Source organism: Drosophila ficusphila, unplaced genomic scaffold, assembly GCF_018152265.1.
Source record: "Drosophila ficusphila isolate 14025-0441.05 unplaced genomic scaffold, ASM1815226v1 contig_414, whole genome shotgun sequence".
Lineage (NCBI taxonomy): Eukaryota > Metazoa > Arthropoda > Insecta > Diptera > Drosophilidae > Drosophila > Drosophila ficusphila.
Genome location: NW_025064328.1, coordinates 17426993 through 17447066, shown reverse-complemented (window position 1 = coordinate 17447066; position 20074 = coordinate 17426993). Strand labels below are relative to the sequence as shown.

At 39.0% G+C, this 20074-nt stretch overlaps 1 protein-coding gene and 4 non-coding genes across 9 annotated transcripts; 2 read left to right on the top strand and 3 right to left on the bottom strand.

Annotated features, from left to right (window-relative positions):
• Positions 1 to 722: 722 nt before the first annotated feature.
• On the bottom strand, positions 723 to 19734 carry LOC108093928 (dnaJ homolog subfamily B member 6). Of its 5 annotated transcripts, none has more exons than XM_017194301.2 (8): positions 19614 to 19734; positions 19081 to 19117; positions 3247 to 3430; positions 3052 to 3161; positions 2660 to 2914; positions 1968 to 2174; positions 1598 to 1907; positions 723 to 1528 (listed from the first exon to the last, which is right to left on the bottom strand). In XM_017194301.2, exons 3-8 carry the CDS (start codon positions 3309 to 3311, stop codon positions 1423 to 1425), a joined length of 1053 nt encoding a protein of 350 aa, XP_017049790.1. In that variant the 5' UTR covers positions 3312 to 3430; positions 19081 to 19117; positions 19614 to 19734; the 3' UTR covers positions 723 to 1422. The 5 variants fall into 5 exon arrangements, with proteins under 5 accessions (XP_017049790.1, XP_017049791.1, XP_017049795.1 ...); XM_017194302.2 differs by lacking the exon at positions 19614 to 19734 and adding an exon at positions 19391 to 19571; XM_017194306.2 differs by lacking the exon at positions 2660 to 2914 and having other exon boundaries at positions 19614 to 19730.
• On the bottom strand, positions 4979 to 5050 carry Trnaq-cug. Its single transcript has one exon. It is a non-coding gene; the product is annotated as a tRNA-Gln (tRNA).
• Positions 16468 to 16539, bottom strand: Trnae-uuc. The gene has a single exon. It is a non-coding gene; the product is annotated as a tRNA-Glu (tRNA).
• On the top strand, positions 16728 to 16799 carry Trnae-cuc. The gene has a single exon. It is a non-coding gene; the product is annotated as a tRNA-Glu (tRNA).
• Trnae-uuc lies at positions 16977 to 17048 on the top strand. Its single transcript has one exon. It is a non-coding gene; the product is annotated as a tRNA-Glu (tRNA).
• Positions 19735 to 20074: the final 340 nt, after the last annotated feature.

Genomic DNA, 20074 nt, shown 5'->3' with positions numbered 1-20074 from the left:
ATTGGAACTTGATGCGCGGCCGTTCAAAACAAAAATACTCTTATACCCTTGGAAACGGTATTATAATTTAAGTCAACGAGATAATTTATAACATTTAGATTTAAGGTAACAGGCCAACAGAATGCATTAATAGGCGTTTTTTGGCTATGTACATTTTCCATAAAAAAGAGTGGCATACTTTTGGGGACTTGGAAAATTAAAAAAAAAACTAGCCACCCACTATTGCACTCTGTTCGCCTGGTACTTCAAAATGGGGTTTGGTTAAACATGTCGGGTTTGCCGACCGTTTTCAACGAGAAATTTTGTGTCACTTAGATTTAAAATAACAGGTCAACAGAACTTGGAACTTCAAATTACTGAAGTAAATCTTGTGAGAACCAGCCAAAAAAACACACTTTAATTAATTGTTTCGCTTGTGTTTTATATTTCAATGTTCTTGTTTTTCTGTTTTAATTTCTTTATTTAGGTTCTACTAAAACAAAGTATTAAATTATGGGCGATTATTTAAGATTAATTTTGTTGGTTTCTCTTTCAATTCTTTTGCGGGTTATGTGAGAATAGTCTTAAGCATTTAAAAAAACGACGGCACGCTAGGATACGGCATTAAAATTAATACAAATTGTAGGTTATGAAATATTTATAAACATTTAATGTCATTATATATGTCGCATGTAGTTTAATTCCTATTCTTTACAATGTACAGAAAAGTTAACGCAAAGCCATTCAACTCATTTCAATTTAGTTTATTTTTCATGTTGCTAAAATAGTTGCTGTTTAGTTTTCGATTTCCTAGTAAGTATTGTGGCAACTTAAGTGACTAAAGATACATACACGAAAAATACATAATTTAACCCCCAAAGATATACACCCAAACGCACTCGCTCCGAGCAGCTCTAACAGATCTGGCCCGCCCTAGAACTTATTGGCTAAATTGCTTAGGCGCTTAGCATATTCAGTTGTGTTTTTCAGTTAATCCTGCTGCCGCTGGTGTTGGCTTTATTTCACCGAAGCAATAACGATGAGAGGCTTCGATCAAAACTACTTTCAAACAGAAAATTTTAACAATTCGCTATGACCGGGAATTTTGATCATTTCTGTCTGTCCTTTGTTCCTTGATGTGGATGATCCTGATGCTTCTGCTGTTGGTGAGCTTTCTGCTTGGTCCATCGCTTGCTGCTGCTCCTCCATTTACGCTGCTGTTCACTCCATTAAAAATAACTAGATTCTAATGTAGAACAAATTGGTTAAACGTATCATATATCGAAGCATTTAAGAAATCCGAGTTCTTGATTTGTTAATTTTCTGCTTTACATTTATGACTTTTTTCTTTGTTGATTTTTGTTGCTGTTATTGGTTGTTGCGGCTAACGCCAGTGCTGATGCTGATATTGATATAGATATATATTTATATGTGTGGATTTTATTAATTAGCTATTGAAGAGAGCTTTTGGGAAACTCCGTTCACAGTCTTTGATTTAAGGACATCATTTTCATATGAAAAGACAGTTTCCTTGCCGTTTTCGACGACTCTGCAAGAGGCAAAAATAGTTAATGTTTAACAAAGACCTTCAATTCATGATTTAAGAAGTTTTGCCTACCGCTTGGTCATCAATTTCTTGCCATTGACGAACACCGTCGAAGTGGAGGTGCGTTTGACACCGACGCTGGGGCCACTGGAGATGTGAGTGACGCCACTGCTGCCGTTGCCGCTGGTCATCGAGGAGAACGAGGTGAAGCCGCTGGTGGGCATGAAGAAGTCCATCATCGAGTAGTTGAGCATGGGTGCCCCGAACGGGCTGGCCAATTTGTGCTGGTGATGGTGATGATGGCGCGAAGATCCAGTGCTGCCGCCATGGCGTCGACTGCTGCTCGACCCGCTCGTGCTGCCATTCGAATATCCGTTGGCATCTGGAAATCCGGTAACAATAGTTAATATTGTGCTAGAGTATTTATAGGCAAACCGCTTACCTCTGAAGAAGTCGGCGAAGGGCGAGTTAACTCCAAAGAACTCGCGGAATACCTCCTCGGGCGGCCGGAAGACAAACGGAGAGCCGCCCATAATATCAAAGTCATCGAAATCGTGTGTATTATAGTGGTGGCGGGCATGCGAGCGACTCTGTCCGCGGTCACCCAGACCATCCTTGCCGTACTCGTCGTAGATGCGACGCTTCTTTTCTGTGAAAAGTTAATCGAAGGGCAGGATAAGTAAAGGAAACCAAGAATATTTAAAATAATTAGTAGTCAACTCTCGAGCTGCTGGGCGTTAGCTTAAATCTGACATAAAAACAGTGATGGGATTTATTTTAGTTAATCTCCAAATAGGTAAGTCATCAAAAAACAAATTTAGGGTCTTACGTAACTCTGATGTGTAAAACAAAATAAAATAATTACTTGTGTAATACATTAATTGGAATATTTTATGGCAAGCTTTCTTGTTTCAAAGGTAAATCTTAAAGTTTTAAATTCATTTTGGATAATGTGTAATTGAATGGCAAAAGCTAAAAACGGAACCAAGGCTACTAAAATGCATCCCATCACTGCAAGGGACAGCGTTTAGTTGCAGAAAGTATAGAACAGAAACAGAACGACGTGCGCGAGGATGTCAGTCAGCAAAAACCAAAATAACCAAACAATTGCAACGCTTTTGCCTCTGGCTTTACCGAACAGCTTGTGGAAGGGCGTTCCCTCAAAAATGTTGCGGAAGGTGAAGGCCTGATAGCGGTTACCGGACCGCCTGCCGGATCCGGACCCGTAGCCCGAGCCCGGATAGTAGTCGTAGTCGTAGTCCCGGCCATAGGCCGAGGATCCACCGCTTCCAGTGCGATAGCGGGAATAGGAGCTGCTGTTGCTGCTGCTTCCGGTGGTCGAGGATTTGTGCAGCGTGGCACGGGCATCGTAGATCTTGCGCTTACGTGCTAAACACACACAATAGAGACTTATCATTGGTCCCGCCATGGAACACCATTCCCAGATTGCCCACATCGTAACCACCCTTTTTTATTTGATTTGGGATCAAAGTAAAGGTTACTTCTGTTCTCTGCCAGGAACTTACCGTCGGATAGGACTTCGTAGGCCTCAGACAGCTCGCGGAAGCGTTTGTTGGCCTCCTCCAGGTTGTCGGGGTTCTTGTCTGGGTGCCATTTCAAAGCTAACTTTCGATATCTGTTGGTGGAAAATATAGTAGAATACACATTTTTGAAAGGTTTTGGCTAATGGATTATAGCTAATTCATTTAAATACTACTTACGCCTTTTTCACTTCGCTGTCGGTAGCTGAGCGCGCCACATCCAAAACTTTATAATAGTCCACCATTTTACAGATGTGTATTCCACTTTTTAGTGGCGGTTTCTGCGCTTATTTTTACAGTTGCTTGGCCAGCAAATATTGCAATCCAATGCGTTTGTTTTTTTGGTCGGATCCTCTTCTGGCTTCTGGAAAAGATAAACAATCAGATAGGCGTGTTAGTTGAGGGCTCAATAAGTGGGGATATGTGTGAGCATATATGTACACATATACCGTTGGAGCAGTCAGCACTCGGCAGAACTAAATTTCGGGTTGTTTTTGATCTTTTTGCAGTAAAAGCAAAGGCGAAATAAAAAACATAAACAAATAGAGGCACACTCACTCACACGAATGGGAGTAAAGCAAAGTCAAAGACAGCTTAGTTTGTATGGCCCGCCGACACTTTTCAATTTTTTCGAGTTCAATGTCGTTCGAAAACCCCATTATGCCATCGCCCACACACGCGAACTATGAACAAGAGAGACCAAAGAAGTACAGGGGAAAAAATAAGGTCATAGATCAGCAAACATAAAAATTTTCTATATCTCAGAAAATCAAAAGATCAGAGATCAGAATAATTATAGGATCAAAGATCGGAAAGGGTACCGAAGATAAAAAAATTAATTATTTTGTTAAATTATAACCAGAATCGGAAAACATATTATAAAAAATTAAATAAATTAGATGAAAATAATAAACTAGGGTTCGAAAACCATGCATTATTTTAAGAAGTCTCAAAGTGATTAGTGATTTTACATGCTAGCTTTGTTTTCTGTGTAGACTGAATGAGAGTTGTAATACATGGCGCATGTGTAGGGCGCTCAGTTAGCCGTCCATCAACTTTTGGGGCAAAGTTGCTCAAGCGTTTTCCGTCCCCCTCGCTCGTCTTAAAACCCAGATCTCCCGTATCCCCCATTCATTTTCGTGCAAAATAGTCGCTAATTTTATTTAATTTGTATTGTTGTTGGCGCTGGTTGTCATGCAGCCCCCTTGACACAATTTGGCTTGATTTCATGCGCGAGTGTTTTTTATCAGACATTACAGCGGGGCAATTGTCTGTTTGTTGGCTTTTGCGGAGGAAAGTGCTTGACTTGACTTAAATTAGCCCTCGGGCCAAGTGACATGACAATTTGCATTTACACACTCGGCGGCAATCTCAAACTGAACTGAACTTCAAGACTTGTTGTTCGACTGACCAACATCGATGGGCTATGTTTATGTTGCTGTCTGGTGTGGGTTGTATCTTGAGATTCAGTTCTTATAGTCGGATCACTCGATATGTTCGTGTGTATACTTTTTTTTTCAAATTTTTGTGATCTAATTTATGACTTTCGATGGGGTGCGTGTGCGTAGCGTCACATAAATTTGTCTATTAACACAACTACAAAACCAAATGGATTAGAGATATATACTATGTATATGGTTTCAGATATATAATCGTCTTAAATAAAGCGATGGCCACAGATATACAATGCATTTTAAAAACTATACAGTTTTTGTATTTTATTATCCAAATAATTACATTTGCAATAAAATATTATACTTTAGAAACTATAACTATGAATGCAGTTATGTCCTAATACTAACTTCAATTTGGTTGAAGAAATATACATATGTATATTGATAGATAAAACCTGATAAATGTGTGCATTTTAAGTGCATCCTTTTAGGACTCGATAAAATAAGAACTCTAGATCAGGTTCCACCGAGATTTGAACTCGGATCGCTGGATTCAGAGTCCAGAGTGCTAACCATTACACCATGGAACCCTCGAATTGTCCCTGAGCCATTTTTCCTTTTCTGACCCGGAAAAACGCAGCGCGCATGCCTCAGACGGGAGAGACTTTGGCCTCTAGTTTATACCGTTTAAAGAGGCCCTGAACTTAGGGGACAGAAATTCTCATGCAATTTCGAATTGCAGTACCTTACACTTTCACACTTTCAATTTCACTTGATAAATTTTCTTTCAACATACGTAACATTTTACCAATTTAGTAGAATAAGTCTTTAACATGTTGCAATATGTTTAAGTGCTTAGGAGATTAAAAATACAAATCGAAAATGAATTTTGCAAAAAAAAAAAGAAAAGATAACATAAATAAATTTTAATGAATTCCCCTTTTATTTATACAAGCATATAGAGATAGCTTGAGTGTATATTATATATATAAAAAGAACTAGAGATATAGTCGGGTGAGCTTGTGTCTGTGCGTAGTTTATTCGCTTTATGGCTGCCTATAGAGTATATACCTGTTGACATATTCGGCAAATTCTAGGTCGTAGGTGTAGGAACTTGTAGCATTGTCTAAAAGCAGCAAATGACGACGACGTCGCCGCTGACGCTTTTTCTTTCTGGCCAGCCATCCGCATGACACACACGTCAGCGGAGGAGACACAGTCGGCGGGGGATAAGGAGGAGCAAACAGGTGGATGCGGGTGGGGGAAATACCTGCTTCTTTTGACTTGGATTTCACTGACAACTGCCACCGGCTGACTCAAGTCAAACAGAATCGGTTAAGATCGAAACACTGACTATCTGCGAGACCATAATCTCGTGGCAGTCACTCAGCACCTTGCCATCTTTCTGTGGGCGTCTGCGGCATTTAAGGCATTTGCCGGTTCAGTTAGATAGCTTGGGGCCTGAATATTGCCATACTCAAACTATTATAAATGCCCTACAAGAAGCAAACAGTGATTTTTTCGACTTAAAAGCCGAAAAACTAATTGTAATGTTACTTTATTGAACCTCTTTTGCTTTATCCGCAAACAGTAAAAATAAGCTATAATGTATAAAATAGATTAAACAAAGAAGACTTGCAAATGTTAATGAGGAAATTAAAGCAACACAAACAAATAATACATCATTTGGAACTGGTTTTTATAAATCAAAGCCATTTCATCAGTGAAATGATTCACAGAGTGAGAAATTCCGTTACAGATTGTTCTTTACAGAACGTAGTCATAAGTGTAAGGTCACGAAACTGATAAAAAATCAAATCACTGCTTAAATATTGCAGAATATGGAGTCATTTCATATTTTATTTTGTATAGTGAATCATTGTATTTTCCGATTATAAAAAAATAGCAAATATTAGCTAGCCATGAGCTCGTTTAATTTTATCTTCTAAATTATTTTCAAGACAAAGAAGGCAAACTTTTCAAGTGTATAAGTTTGTCATTGTAAAAAAATGTTTAGTTTTCACTGCCCTTAAATAATAAATAAATATATATCCGTTTACTGTAAGAATTTAATAGACCTTAAATTTAATGTAGCAAACTAAAAGCAAAAACATAAAAAAAACTTTAACTCCTAATAGTTTTTTGCAGAAAGTGGATGTGCTGGCACGGTTGAAGTGTTTTCATTTATTTATTTACCCGTATCGGAATCAAGCGGCTTTAATCACAAACTCGAGGGACTCAACACATTCGACAAGTGTGTTTGGCAAAGACAGCAACCAAAACAACATACGGAGCTGCCTACATGGCACAGCTTTAATAAACCTGAAGTCACTCCAAAAATTATGTATGCGTTCAGTCTGCGGTCTGCAAAAGCCAATGTTTGTTGTTGTTATCTCTGTGGTGGCTTGCTGTTGTAGTTATTGTTGTATATGCAAATTACATCACCATCGATATGGCGGCATTTGCACTGAGATTTTCGATTTTCCTCACACTTTTCAATTTGTTGTCGCTTCGATTAAACTTGAATTGTGTCACCGCATCGATGATAAGCAAACAACAAGGCGGAGAAACAGCGATAAAGTTAGATAAAGGTGTGGAGACGAGGAGGAGACAGCAACAACAGTTGGTTGCGTGTTGTCTTCCTCTCTTTTCATTTTTACATGGGAGATGGTTTTGGTGCTAATTTAGCCGTAACCTACATACACAGATATACTTCTTGCTGCAATCACACACAATCAAACACAAAGCACACACACATACGCACAATCAAACGTGCGATAAGAAAACGCTGCGCATTTATATTTATATTGAGCTTGATGGAAAGTCACGCAATGAGCATTGCACTCGCACTTTTCATATTTACATTGGTCGCTTTTTAACCAGCAATGAAGGCCAATCTGGTTTTTAACTTAATGCTACGTTTGTACACAAAGTCGAAGCTGCACATTATAAAACAAAAACACGGAAAACGCAGCGAGGTAAAAAATGTTAAATTAACAAAAACTTTTTTGCAGCCGTACGCGGCAACGAATCGTTGAGAATTGAATGCAAAGCAAGAAAATACACGGAGATCGAAAGAGAGAAACCAGCTGACGGCATTGCCATGCTTTAATTTCTGGTCGTGGGGGAGAGAAAATGAGAGAGAGTGTGCGTTTTTGCAAGTGTTCTCGCTCTCCTCTTTCCCCATTGTGTTGTTATTGTTTTTTACCTCACCGGAAGTTGTTATGCCGATTCTTGCAAATAACGTTATCTCAACGCTATCATTTATCTTTCGGGCATTTTTGTTATCACCGTTGGCCGTAAATTAAAGGCTGATCAGTTGGTTTTATTGTTCAACCGGTTAAGTCCCCTTTCCCAACATGATTCATCTTCCAGTTTTCGCTGAATTCGTTTCTTCTTCTCCTCGGTTTTTCCAATTTTTATTAGAAATCTGAATTGTTAATTTAAATAGAGATGAGTTTTACGGCCAAAGTTTATAATGTAATGTAATAAATGGCGGCAGAGCGGAGCCGAGTTTAAAGACGACAAATTTAAATATTTAATTTTAGAACTCTCGCAGCGAGTCGTTGACGCCGACAGTGGTTGTAATTTGATTTAAACGGGTATTAAAGGGATCGGAGCTACCATAACACACTTTTTAAAACTATACGAAAAAAACTGTTTTAAATAAATGCGCATAAGAGGCATTAGGATATAAAGTTCGAGTAGCTATATTAAGTACTGTTTCATTTTTGATCATAGACATGGGTAATACAATTTGAAAAGACTGCTCACTTCAATTTTCTTTTTAATAGCATCGAATCCACAGTGCCAACCAAAACAGCAGGTGGTGGGATGAGAACTGAGGAGGAGGTAGGCGAAATGTTGTGCGAAAAATTTTGAAAAGTTTATAAATTGAAATTTTTATTATAGCACCACACAAACACAAAGGTTTTTGGATGTGTGGGAATTTATTTTTAGTTGGGCGGCAAAAGCGAATTGGACATAAGCATTGCGGAAGAAAATTATTAATGCAGAGCAGAAAAAACCAAAACATTGACGTGTTTCGGCGGGCGAGGGAAAATCATGAGCAAAATGAGAGAAATTGGAACAGCGGGTAAATGGTCAGTAATTATTACGAGAAAATAACACAAATTAAGCAAGCAGGGAAACAAATCGCAAAGGAAAGTGGCCGAGAGCAAACAAAAGGGAAGACAAGGTGGAAATTCGCCAAATTGCACAATCCAAGGAAAGCCCAAGAAAACAGAGGGGGAAAATAGCAGCGACAATGCAATGCCATGTGAATAAACCAAACATAAGGCCCGAGAAAAGTCGCAGACGAGACCTAGAAATAGACACGTGGGCGTGGGAATCAATCTATTTATAAGTTTCATGCCCGCAGCTTTTCCTCCACACGACATGAAAAAGTGTTGTAAGTGTTACAATAACAACACAAAACGCCAATGCTGATTCATCCGCAGCTGGCGGCTTCCCGCTGGCCAAATGATTTTTAATAGACTGACTCGGAACTGTTGTAATATCGTCAAATCTATTGGATCTACATAAGGCCAAGGGGGGCTTGCCCACTGCGTTAGAGGTTTTTTGTTGTTGTGGTAACATGGGGCGGGGTTCACTGCACCATATCCGAATCTGTATCTAATCAATGGCCCTTCTCACCCTTCGGCTGTTTGGTGTAATGTAAATTTCGAAATGATCTGTGTAATTTTTGTGGCCGCTGTTGGATTTTTGGGGTTAAAAAACCTAAGAGGGAGGAGATTCTAGGGGCGGGGTCTGGTTTTACGTTCAGTCATAGGCTTTTGTGGTATTATAATGTATTTTCGGGGCTTACCCAGTTCACAAGAACACCAGTCTCACGCCTTGGATAACAAAATTTTCTAAGGCTAAGAACAACACTTTTTTAGAGGAATTATATCATCAATATTTATATGTATATGTTATATTTTTTTGCAAGCTAGTCAATTCTTGAAAATATACCACAATTTTTTTTAATGCAAAAGTCTAGATACTCGGAAGCTTATGTAAATATTTTGCAGAAAAGTTTCGATCGTTGTTTATATGATATGCCCAATAAATATTTGCCGGCAATCAAGAAGCTAAGGCCCACTCTGATCTAATACAATCGAGCCTTATGTATAAACTTTCCTTTATACAGTCTACCAACTCAAACCGTTTGTGCGGGTGTAACAAACGGTCGTGTCCGAGTCATGCAGTCATAAAACACCAAAAACTAAATAAGGCAAGTCGAGTTTAATACGCTCGGTCACATAAAAACTACCCACCATCGATCGAGAAATAAACCTGTAGCCCGAGATCAGACAGACAGCCGGTGATGATCTCAATGTACAGCGCTTGATTTGTGGAATCATCGCAGCAACTAAAAAAATCTTTCCAGACATCTTTCTACACGAGTTCAACGCTTCCTTGTGCGATATACACATAAATCTAAGCCACAGGTGATAGCCATCTCCTCTGTGCATCCGAAGCTACTGTGCAACTATTGCACAGGAAAAAATTAATATGTTGTTATTAAATATTAAAATACATATGTTTTTGCCGTTATTATGCCATTTTAACTGTTTGATCCATCAAGGTTTACGATGCTTATATTGACCATTATTATTATTGACCAGGATCACAATAGCCAACAACATTAATTTTTAGTGTACTGTACACTACTTACTGCATCTAGATCAAGTCCGGTGGACAATAGACTTCCCCTGGATGCCACAACAAAAAGTCAAGCCTGGCTGCCTGCTTTGAAAAAGTGTGCATTTTTTTGTTGAGTATGCAACTTTAAGCGTATGTTGCATTGACAATGAAGTTATTAAAGCGCAAAACCACAACCAAGCACCTGCGGCTATTTTTTTTCGGTTTGGGCGGAAACGTGTGATTAGCTGGCACTAGCAAAATAAAAAACGAACTTGGTTGGCCAACATAAACGTCTTGTCAGTCCACTTCATAAATCCACCTGATACTAAACACACTTTTATTAGCGAAAGTAGGAAATCGCTGAGACCCCCATCAACGCAATTCAACTCCGAAATTAAAGGGCAGCATGATTGATTGTTTTAATAGGATTTTTGTTTTGAGTCGGGTTACCTAATTTGTAGCAAGTAGCTCAACAGTTGGCTAACAGTTACCCATTAGATAAGCCGCAAGGCCAGACAAAAATTGGGGATAAAACATATTAGCTCACGAAGATGGGCTTCAGTATGAGCAATAATTGTTGACTTGATATGTGTTTATAGCCACAGGTGTTCACTATTCTAGTGAAAACTAAAGACCCGCAGTCACGTAATATTTCAGTGTCTGGATTGTCCGAATGACATTACCTTTTAAAGTTAAGTGCCAATTTTAATTATAATTAATCTTAAAATAATTTTTGAGCTCAATGTATCCACAGTCATCCACTAATCAACTAAACATGATTTGGGAGGGGTATTTTTGAAAGTACGCTGTTAAAACTTTATTTATGTGTTTATTTAGGATTTGATTTTATGTTATAATTAAAATTTTTATCGTACGTTGATCATAAAAAGATCTTTAAATTGACATTTTATCACTTAAACTTAAACGAAAGGAGGAATAACTTCTGAATAAAGAGATTTAATTACACAACCATATCAAATGAATAATTGTCGGTTCTTATGACGACTGTAAAACAATTTTAAAACTCTCCATTAGCACATCAACGACTTCTGAAGACCCCTCTTAAGCCTTTTCCACTTTTCTTTATTACTTCATCAGAAACTTTGGGAATACTCTGGTCACCCCTTTCACCCATTAAAGTCTCTAAGCACTTGGAGTACAACAAACTTTGGGGTCAACCAGCAGCGACGAAGAGTTTGTGAGTTGCTTGCTCAGCTGAAATGAAAAATTCGAGGCAGACGCCGCGTCGTCGTAGGCAGTTTTTCATCAGAGGTTTATGGTGACTTGGTCAGTTTGAAATAATGGCCATCTCAGTGGCGTCCCAGTTTAATACCCTGCCCCAATGATCTCTGACGCTCACGCTCAACAAAGTCTTTTTATAGCCACTGCTTCGTTTTGTGTGGGTTTATTTGCTTTAGTAATTATTATAAATAGTTGGGAATTAAAGCCATCTAGCAAAATGAAAGCTGAGAGATGGCGCCCGCAGTGAAACGGCTGGCAAGTGGCCAAACGAGACCAATTTCCAAAGCAATTTAGTTTAATTGAATGCAATAATCATAAAAACTAAGGAGAGCGCCAAGCCAAGATAGTAAATTTGTAATTGAGAAGTAATTGCTTGTCGCACAAAAAGGTAATTTTATTTAATCCACAATGTTGATAGGCGCCTAGGCCCCCATTTTAAATGGAAACTGCAGCGGTAAGTGACAGTGCAAAATGGTTTTAGCCACTTTGCTCTTTCTTTTTGGCTACCAATTTGCAATGAAGAATCACGCTTAAGCTCGCGACATTGAACGTGACTCAGGGGTAAAAAGCATCTTAGAAATGACACGCAAATCGGAGCGAAAAAAGTTGAGTCGGCAAATTAAATAAACAATGCGAAATGCGAGGAAGAGGCGGAGCGAACAATGCCAAATCATATAAATTATTATAATATCTCCTGCCAGTTGCCTCAAAGGCCAGTTTCAGACAAAGATACTCGGATTGACGCATCATCGCTTGCCTCTAATTAATGGAAATAGATACAGCTAGAGATACAGATACAACGAGCAGAGGCAACTCTCAGTCTCGGTCAAACTACTGCGCCCCATCGAAGACCTTCGGTCTTCGTCTTGGCTTTACTCGGAAACCGAATCGATTCGAATCCAATTCATGTTCCCGTACACAGACGCCTTTGATGCGTAACACGCGCCAGCACTTAACTCTCAATAATACGAAGTACTGAGAGTTTAAGGGAGAGCTGCAAATGAATTCGATCGGAGAGCATGCCAGAGCAAGGCTGCTAATGAGCCAAGTCCACTGGAAACATGACTGCCGTGATCATCCGGTTGCAATGCCGAATTCTTTAGAATTTCAAGTGAAGAATCTGGCAGTGAAGTAAATCTCAAGCTAAACACATTCGCGAACGAAGCTTTGAAAGAGCTACCTAAGCACAAAGTCTTTAAATGACATCATTTTTAGTTGTTGAGCAGAAGTTTTGGGTACTGAAAATTAAAATATGATATGTTGCGTATATTTAGGAACTTAATTCAAACTACATATTAATATTACTACTGTCTAATACTGATTGATAACTTGCTTTCCCTCATTTTTCCCAATGAATTCATTTAACCGATCCCAGTTCATTACCCCTGCTGCTTTAAAAGGCCTAACGAGCTCTACGACCACTAGGTCTTAACCCAATTAATATATTATATTTGTTTGGGGCCCGAGACACGTGTAAGCGATAACGCTCATCATTCGAGGGAAGCTCGGCTTTCCCACACAATCCCCGAGGGAGAAAGCATCAACTCAGTTACATGAAGATGGACACGGGATATGATTATGGTGATGGCTGTATCTGAAGGCAGGTCCGTGTCTGCGGCTTAGTGGATGCAATCTCTCCAAAACTCTTGAGCGGACAACAAGTGCCGCTCATTAGACCGACCGCAAACAAGGGGAACCGGTTAATTTAAATAGCCGGAGACGAAGACGAGGCCGAAAACGAAACCGAAGCTAAACAGACGCAATGATTGATTTACCAGGCACAGTTAGTAAATTAAACGAACTGAAATTTACAAGAGAGGATTTTCAATCCCCAGTTCCAATGACGCTGACAGGCAACAATTTTTATGTGCGCTTCAAGTGCATCCGGACACTCACTCATTTATCTTCATGGGCCCGTTGAGAAGAAGCCGCAAACGAGTGCGAAAGAAAAACAAAATCGCCTCAATGGCCAAATACCCGTTTTGGTAATTAATGAAAAATCATCAGCCGCAAAATGCACAGCAAAGTAAATGGAGCGGATTGAATTGCTATTGGATTAACTGAGAGCTACAAATAATCGACGGCACCACATCAAATTAAGCCCAATAAGGTAATGCATTTGCGATATGGCGGAATCGACTTGTATGCTTGCTTTTCACTTAAGAAAAAGCCTACGCTTCACTCGGTTTATAAAGAGGTTGGAAATTCCTCATTGCGCTTGGTTTCCATTGCTCACAATTAACTTCCACACTCGATTCCCCGATTTGCTTTACGTACGATTGATATAACAATAAATGGTTGAAGGTGTGTACAAAGCGACCTAGTTAGAAATGTAGAGGAATGTTTTCAAGCTAATTTGATTTTTTAGTAATGTTCTGCTGTTAACAAACTGTAAGTTATATGTTAAAACCATTTTACCAATAGCTAAATTGATTAACTTCTAAATGATAAACCATTATTTTTTGTATGCTGAAAGCTCTTCAGGCAAGCTCTTAATGTTAAATTGACTATTGCTTTCATCCGTTCCATTTTCAATGCTCCAATCAATTTCAAGTGCCATGGGCGCAGTTTGTTTAATTAACCAGGGCCTGCAATTTTCACAATGGCTTTTGGCGCTTTTCATTCCGCCAGTTTATGTTGCTTTTGCCGTCGAGTGTGACTTCTCAAGCGTGTGACCGGAGGTGAAATTTTTATTTCTGATTTTTGGCATTAGACCCGCGAACCACTACCACCAAATGTCTAAAAAAAAAAAAAAGCCGAGTTGGCTGGCTGGATTGCGATGGCGATAAATGTGCGCAGATACGTTACAGACCGCGTCGCGTCGTCTGGCCGCTTTAAATGGACAACTGGGAGTGGGTCACAGCTGCAGCTGTGGATCCGTGGTGCAGCCTGCGGCTCACTGGGGCAAACGGAGCGATTATAGGGATCCGGGCTTGGGACAGAGCCTTCCATAAAACCAGTTCGTTTCCCCAGACTGCACACCGACTCAATTCGATTTGATTCCTTCTTTCGCAGCGTTAATATTTCAATTTATTTCTTGGATATGCGTCTTCAGCATCGTATCGTTTTTCGGACACTTTCTATCCATATTCGTTCCCCGAACTGGCGGCAGATGTGTCTACATGTGTTGTGTCTTGACCAGAAACCCCAATATCTTGGCCTCGGTCATGGACTTGGACTCGTGATCACGCAAAGCCAGTCCGAAATGTGTGTCAATGGCCTTTGGGCCCTTCTTTTCATTTCTTTTCGGGCGGAGGCGGAGGCACAACGCCTGGAGGCGTGTCCCTTGCGGATTTTCACTAAAATGAAAATTAAGAGTGAAAACGGTTTGGGTTTCTGTATTTTCCCCCCAACCCCCTGCTCTTTTTTGCAGCAAACAAAGCAAAAGAGGTGTGTTCGCCGGTTCCAACTGCAGGCCATGCATGACCCGCGCGTATTAGTGTCCCATCCTCCGACTGTCTGATTGTCATGCTAAATGGGTGAAGTGAAACTACGACTGTGATTTCGGACTGGCGGGAGCATTGGCCAACTCCCCTAAAGAGCATGCCTGTTTTCAGCTCTTTCTTCTCCCACTGTCAACTGTCAAACGAAATTTACACGTTTTCCATCGAGCTGCACCTCACGAAATAGTCAGGGGGCTCCAAGTCGAGACCTGAACAAAGAAATGGGGAGTGCGTGTGGCTCTTTTAATGGATTGATTGTTTTGGTAAAGTTTGCATGTTAATTTTCTTTATGCTGGCGATAGACGACAAAGCACACTTAAAAGTCTAAAGCCCCATTACTGAGTTCATTGGAATTTTGTATTTTTTATCAGATATGTCACCGACTCAATTTTACATTAACAGTATGAGACTATCAGTCTGGTAAAGACAATGCAAAATGAAACACAGAGATTGATGAAGTTCGTTACTAGAAGTAGTTATATAGCTCAAATAAGTAAATTATTAAACATTCCTTCGCAACTGACAAAAATTTTATGTGGTTTAAGCAATCTTATCCTCTGGAAAAGGAACGGAAATGGCCGAGGTTGCCCCAACAATTCAATTAAGTCTGCTCCTCTTGCACATCTGAACGATCGGGTTCCTACCTGCTTACCCGGCTGACTGATGTGGATTGAAAACAAAACAAACAGAGCTTAGACAAACTCACAACAATGCGGTCGTTGGACGCGCAGGCGCGCAGCGGGGGAGCTTAATATGCAGCCAGCGTAGCAGTCAAGCAGTCGGGTGAGCAAGTCGAAGTTATATATGTATATATAAATATATATATATACATATGTATATATACAAATAGCCAGCAGCAGCTGGCGTCTTTCGTTCTTGCTGTCGCTCAACTGATCAACTGGTTTAACAATAAAAACAAAGCTCTCGCGGCGGCGTTGGCGTTACTTTAACGTTTAACAGAAACGAAAAAGTTGCCGTCTTTTTGTTGCTTCTCTCACACGCTGCCATCGATTGTCGGGGCTTGGCTTTCTTTAAGGAAAAAAATAAAAAACTCACATAGAAACTATAAAAAATGGTAATTTGTACGCTTTTGCCTTTTTCCCCGCTTCTTGCTCAATCGTATGTCTCACACGCGCTTCTAATGTCTGGATACGATACATAAGCTCATACAACATCCAAACATACGGATGATGATGGCATATAAAAAGCTACACGAGTCTTTCAATTGACTTGGAAAGTGGCAAGCGACTGGCAGCATGCATCAAAGTGGGGCGGACACCAGCGAAAAGTGGGCGTGATGGGCAACAACAATGGCCCACTGTTTTTGGCTCTCGGCTTTGCCACACTTTTGATGAATTAGCCGTTTTTTTCCATCGAGTGTCGAGGCTTGGAAAATTGAGTTGCAGCTGCAACTCTTGATAGAAAACGCTGGCAGGGGGCCGAGGAAGTTCATTGAGCCGGATCATACCCAGCTGAGACTCATTAAAACACCACTTGAACCACGATTCGTGTTATACCGCCTCTAAGTGCAGGTCAATAAGTGGAGTTGTTGTCTGATTTTCGCCTTCAAGCCAATTGATGCCTTTGTACGATGTAATTGGAGAGAAGTGGGTGAGAGGCTTTATTGATGGGTCTGGTAAGCAGGGTAATTGATTTAATTACAAAAAAATTACTTCCCATACCGGGAATCGAACCCGGGCCTCCTGGGTGAAAGCCAGATATCCTAGCCACTAGACCATATGGGATATGTTTTATTTTCTTCTAGCTTATGTAATGATGATGGCTCCTCTTTACTTTTTTAGAAGTACACGTATTTTTATAGGGATTCCAAAACTTTTAAGTGTGAAATGTATAATAGAAGTTTTTCTGAACGACAATTTGGAGCGATTTAACAAACTGGATAAGTACGTTCTTTATTCGCGGCATACACAAGTCCCATATTGTCTAGTGGTTAGGATATCCGGCTCTCACCCGGAAGGCCCGGGTTCGATTCCCGGTATGGGAAACTTTTTTGATGATTTTTTTTTGGTTTCTTGTTTTGTATTTAGAGCTGCTTCATTAAAAATTTTTGAAAACAACTTTTTGAAAAATAAAATTAGTCTTCAACAAAATTAAAAAGGTATAAGCAATGCCATTCATGACGGGCCGAATAAAACGAGTTTTTGCTACCTAACAGCCAGCCTCCCATATGGTCTAGTGGCTAGGATATCTGGCTTTCACCCAGAAGGCCCGGGTTCGATTCCCGGTATGGGAAGTAATTTTTTTATTTTCTATAGAGTAAAATTTAAACGAATTTATATTTTTATATTAATATCGAATTAAGAAAATCCTGGAAATGACTATAAATTGACTTTCCATGCGTTTTAATTTATTTCCATAACCATCGATGCAAATCTGATTGCATTTATAGATATCGGCTATTATTGCATTTTTGTTTGCTATATTGTTTATCTTTTCTTTTCTCTTGTGCCTTATTTCTTTTTTACAGCTGCCTAGCGCCACTCAATTGATGCCAATCGGACATGCTACGAAATAATTGAGATTTTTTTGGGGGAATGAAATGCCGTTGCTTTTCGTTGGTCCAAGATGTCAATTGTTGATGTCTAAGCTTTTGAAGAGAAATACAACAGAAGACAGAGTAAGAAACTGTTTTGTTAACGACGGGCAAAGCTCAAAGAGCCAAAGTACTTAACTTTTGTTAAACCGAAAATTAGGCATGCCCAGCATTGCAACATATACTGGAAACAACAGCAACAACGTCAACAATAGCCTGCCGCAAAACGTGTGGCAAGCGAATGGCAACAACAATAAAAAAAGACACAATGCCTTGACTGAGTTTTTAACGTTTTTTCTGTTTTCTTTTTTATGCTGTAGATACGGAAAATTGCTTTTTCATTGTTGCAGTTACCAATGTTTGCATGTTGTTGTTATTTACAAGCTGACTTGGCAAACGGAAAATCAATTTTTAATTGCAACAAATTTGACCTGCGGGACAGGCAAATTGCGAGCTGGCCAAAAAAGGCAAATTAACGCAAACGTTAAACACAAAACAATTGACATTTTGAGTCAGAAACGGGTTTAACGGTATCGAGCGGCAGCTGCATTATCTTTCGAGGAAACACGCGGCACCATGTCAAAAGGGGACAGCAACAATATGTCAAAATCTCGATGGGGCGATACCGAGTTGAGCAGAAAGCCGATTACGGTAAATAAAAAAATTCCGAGTTGAGCAGAAACGATTTTTGGACATAAAAAATGAACGTCCGAGTTGAGCAGAAACGATTTTTGCACATAAAAAATGAACGTCCGAGTTGAGCAGAAAACCGATTATGGTAAAAAAAAAAAAAAAAACATCCGAGTTGCGCATGAACGCCTTTTCCACATAAAAAACCAATGTCAGAGATGCCACAAAATCATTATTAATTAAATAATTTAATTTTTAAAAAAAATGGTTATTTTTTCAGTTTTTAGTTTAGTTTTTTTTTTTTGAAAAATTACTTAATAATCATATAGCATATGTATCAATGCAAAAGTGCGCGCGCACTTATGCATTGATACATATGCTATATGATTATTAAGTAATTATTCAAAAAAAAGGTTATGTTTTCTGTTTTTAGCCTTTTTTTTTTTAGAAAAATTACTTAATAATCATACAGCATATGTATCAATGCAAAAGTGCGCGCGCACTTTTGCATTGATACATATGCTATATGTTTATTAAGTAATTTTTCTCAAAAAAAAGGTTATTTTTTCAGTTTTTAGTTTAGTTTTTTTTTGAAAAAATACTTAATAATCATATATGATACATATATGATTATTAAGTAATAATTATTTGCAAATAAATGAATAATAAATATGTAGTAATTATATGAATAAGTAATGATTTTGACGATTTTCTGACATTGATTTTGCCCAACTCGGAGGTTTTTTTTTTTTACCGTTATCGGTTTTATGCTCAACTCGGACGTTCATTTTTTATGTTCAAAAATCGTTTCTGCTCAACTCGGATGTTAATTTTTTATGTCCAAAAATCGTTTCTGCTCAACTCGGATGTTCATTTTTTATGTCCAAAAAGAGTTTCTGCTCAACTCGGACAATTTTTTTCAATTTTCTGCTCAACTCGGCTAGCCCCTCTCGATGAGCAGAGCAATGAACCGTTGTAATTAGCATACGGCAATGTGCATGCGTGCAACAGAGAGGACAATAGGGGCACTTTCGATTATTGAACTTGTCAAATTTAGCGTTCGTTCGTTTGTGCTAATTTTGTTTATATTTTTGGTACTTACCTTCTGGCGATGTTTTTAGCTGGAAACCTTCTCCTTCCTGGGGTGCCAAAATGAAAGACAAGCGAACAATTAATTTCATTAGAAGTATCTAACAAATGCGAATCCAACACGATATAGTAATACTACAAGTGTGTGTAAACAAGATAAGCAACACCGCGTGGGAGAGAGAACAAAGGGGGGCAAAAGAGAACGAGAGACGCGGCTTGTTGACGGAAACTCCTGTCGCAGCAACAACAAAAACAAAACGGTCACAATTACAGCGCTTTTATTGATTTTTTACAAAAAAACACCATTAGGGCACAAAGCATACCGTTTTCATTTGAAATTTGCTTTAAAATTATTTTGCAATTATTTTAACACATAAAAATCGAGCACAAAAGAATTTTGCACACATGAGCGCAAGCTCACACACCCATATACACACACGAGCGCGCAGCGACTTCAATGTCAACTTCACTTCTTTAACTTTTATTTTTGCTTTCGTAGTTTGCGTTTTTTTTTTTTTTTTTTGTGAACTTGTGCACTAAAATTACCCGTTAACTTGCTCCACGCGCTCGCAGGTTGAAAAACCCAAAATAACACCGCTGTTCACTTTTGGCCAAGCGCGCTTTTTAGAGGTGGAAACATTAATGAAAAATGTAACACCCGATGTTTAATTTTGCAAACAGATGTTTGACGTTAACTGGTTTTCCATCCCTTGAATACTTTTTCTTCGATCAAAACAGCCATGGTTGGTGCCTCTGGTTATCCTATGTCTGAACCATAAATGTTAACTAAAACTAAAACCTTTTTTTAACATTAAAGTTATTATACACGTTACCACTTATCGATGTTATATGCTATTTGTTTCTACGCAGTCTACATATACACTGTTAAGGCCCTGGCGGTTTAATTTTAAATTTTAAAAGCACGAAAGTGTTTTTCAGACTTGTCCAGAAATATGGACTGTTTTGTAATCTGCCGCCACCTTTTCCTAACAATACAATGAAAATGA

Coding starts and splice junctions, on each gene's coding strand:
- LOC108093928 (XM_017194301.2), bottom strand. CDS start 3,311: ATGGTGGACTATTATAAAGTTTTGGATGTGGCGCGCTCAGCTACCGAC. Junction 1,908..1,967: donor CTTCGCCGACTTCTTCAGAG/GTAAGCGGTTTG, acceptor CCGGATTTCCAG/ATGCCAACGGATATTCGAAT. Junction 1,529..1,597: donor AAGAAATTGATGACCAAGCG/GTAGGCAAAACT, acceptor TGCCTCTTGCAG/AGTCGTCGAAAACGGCAAGG.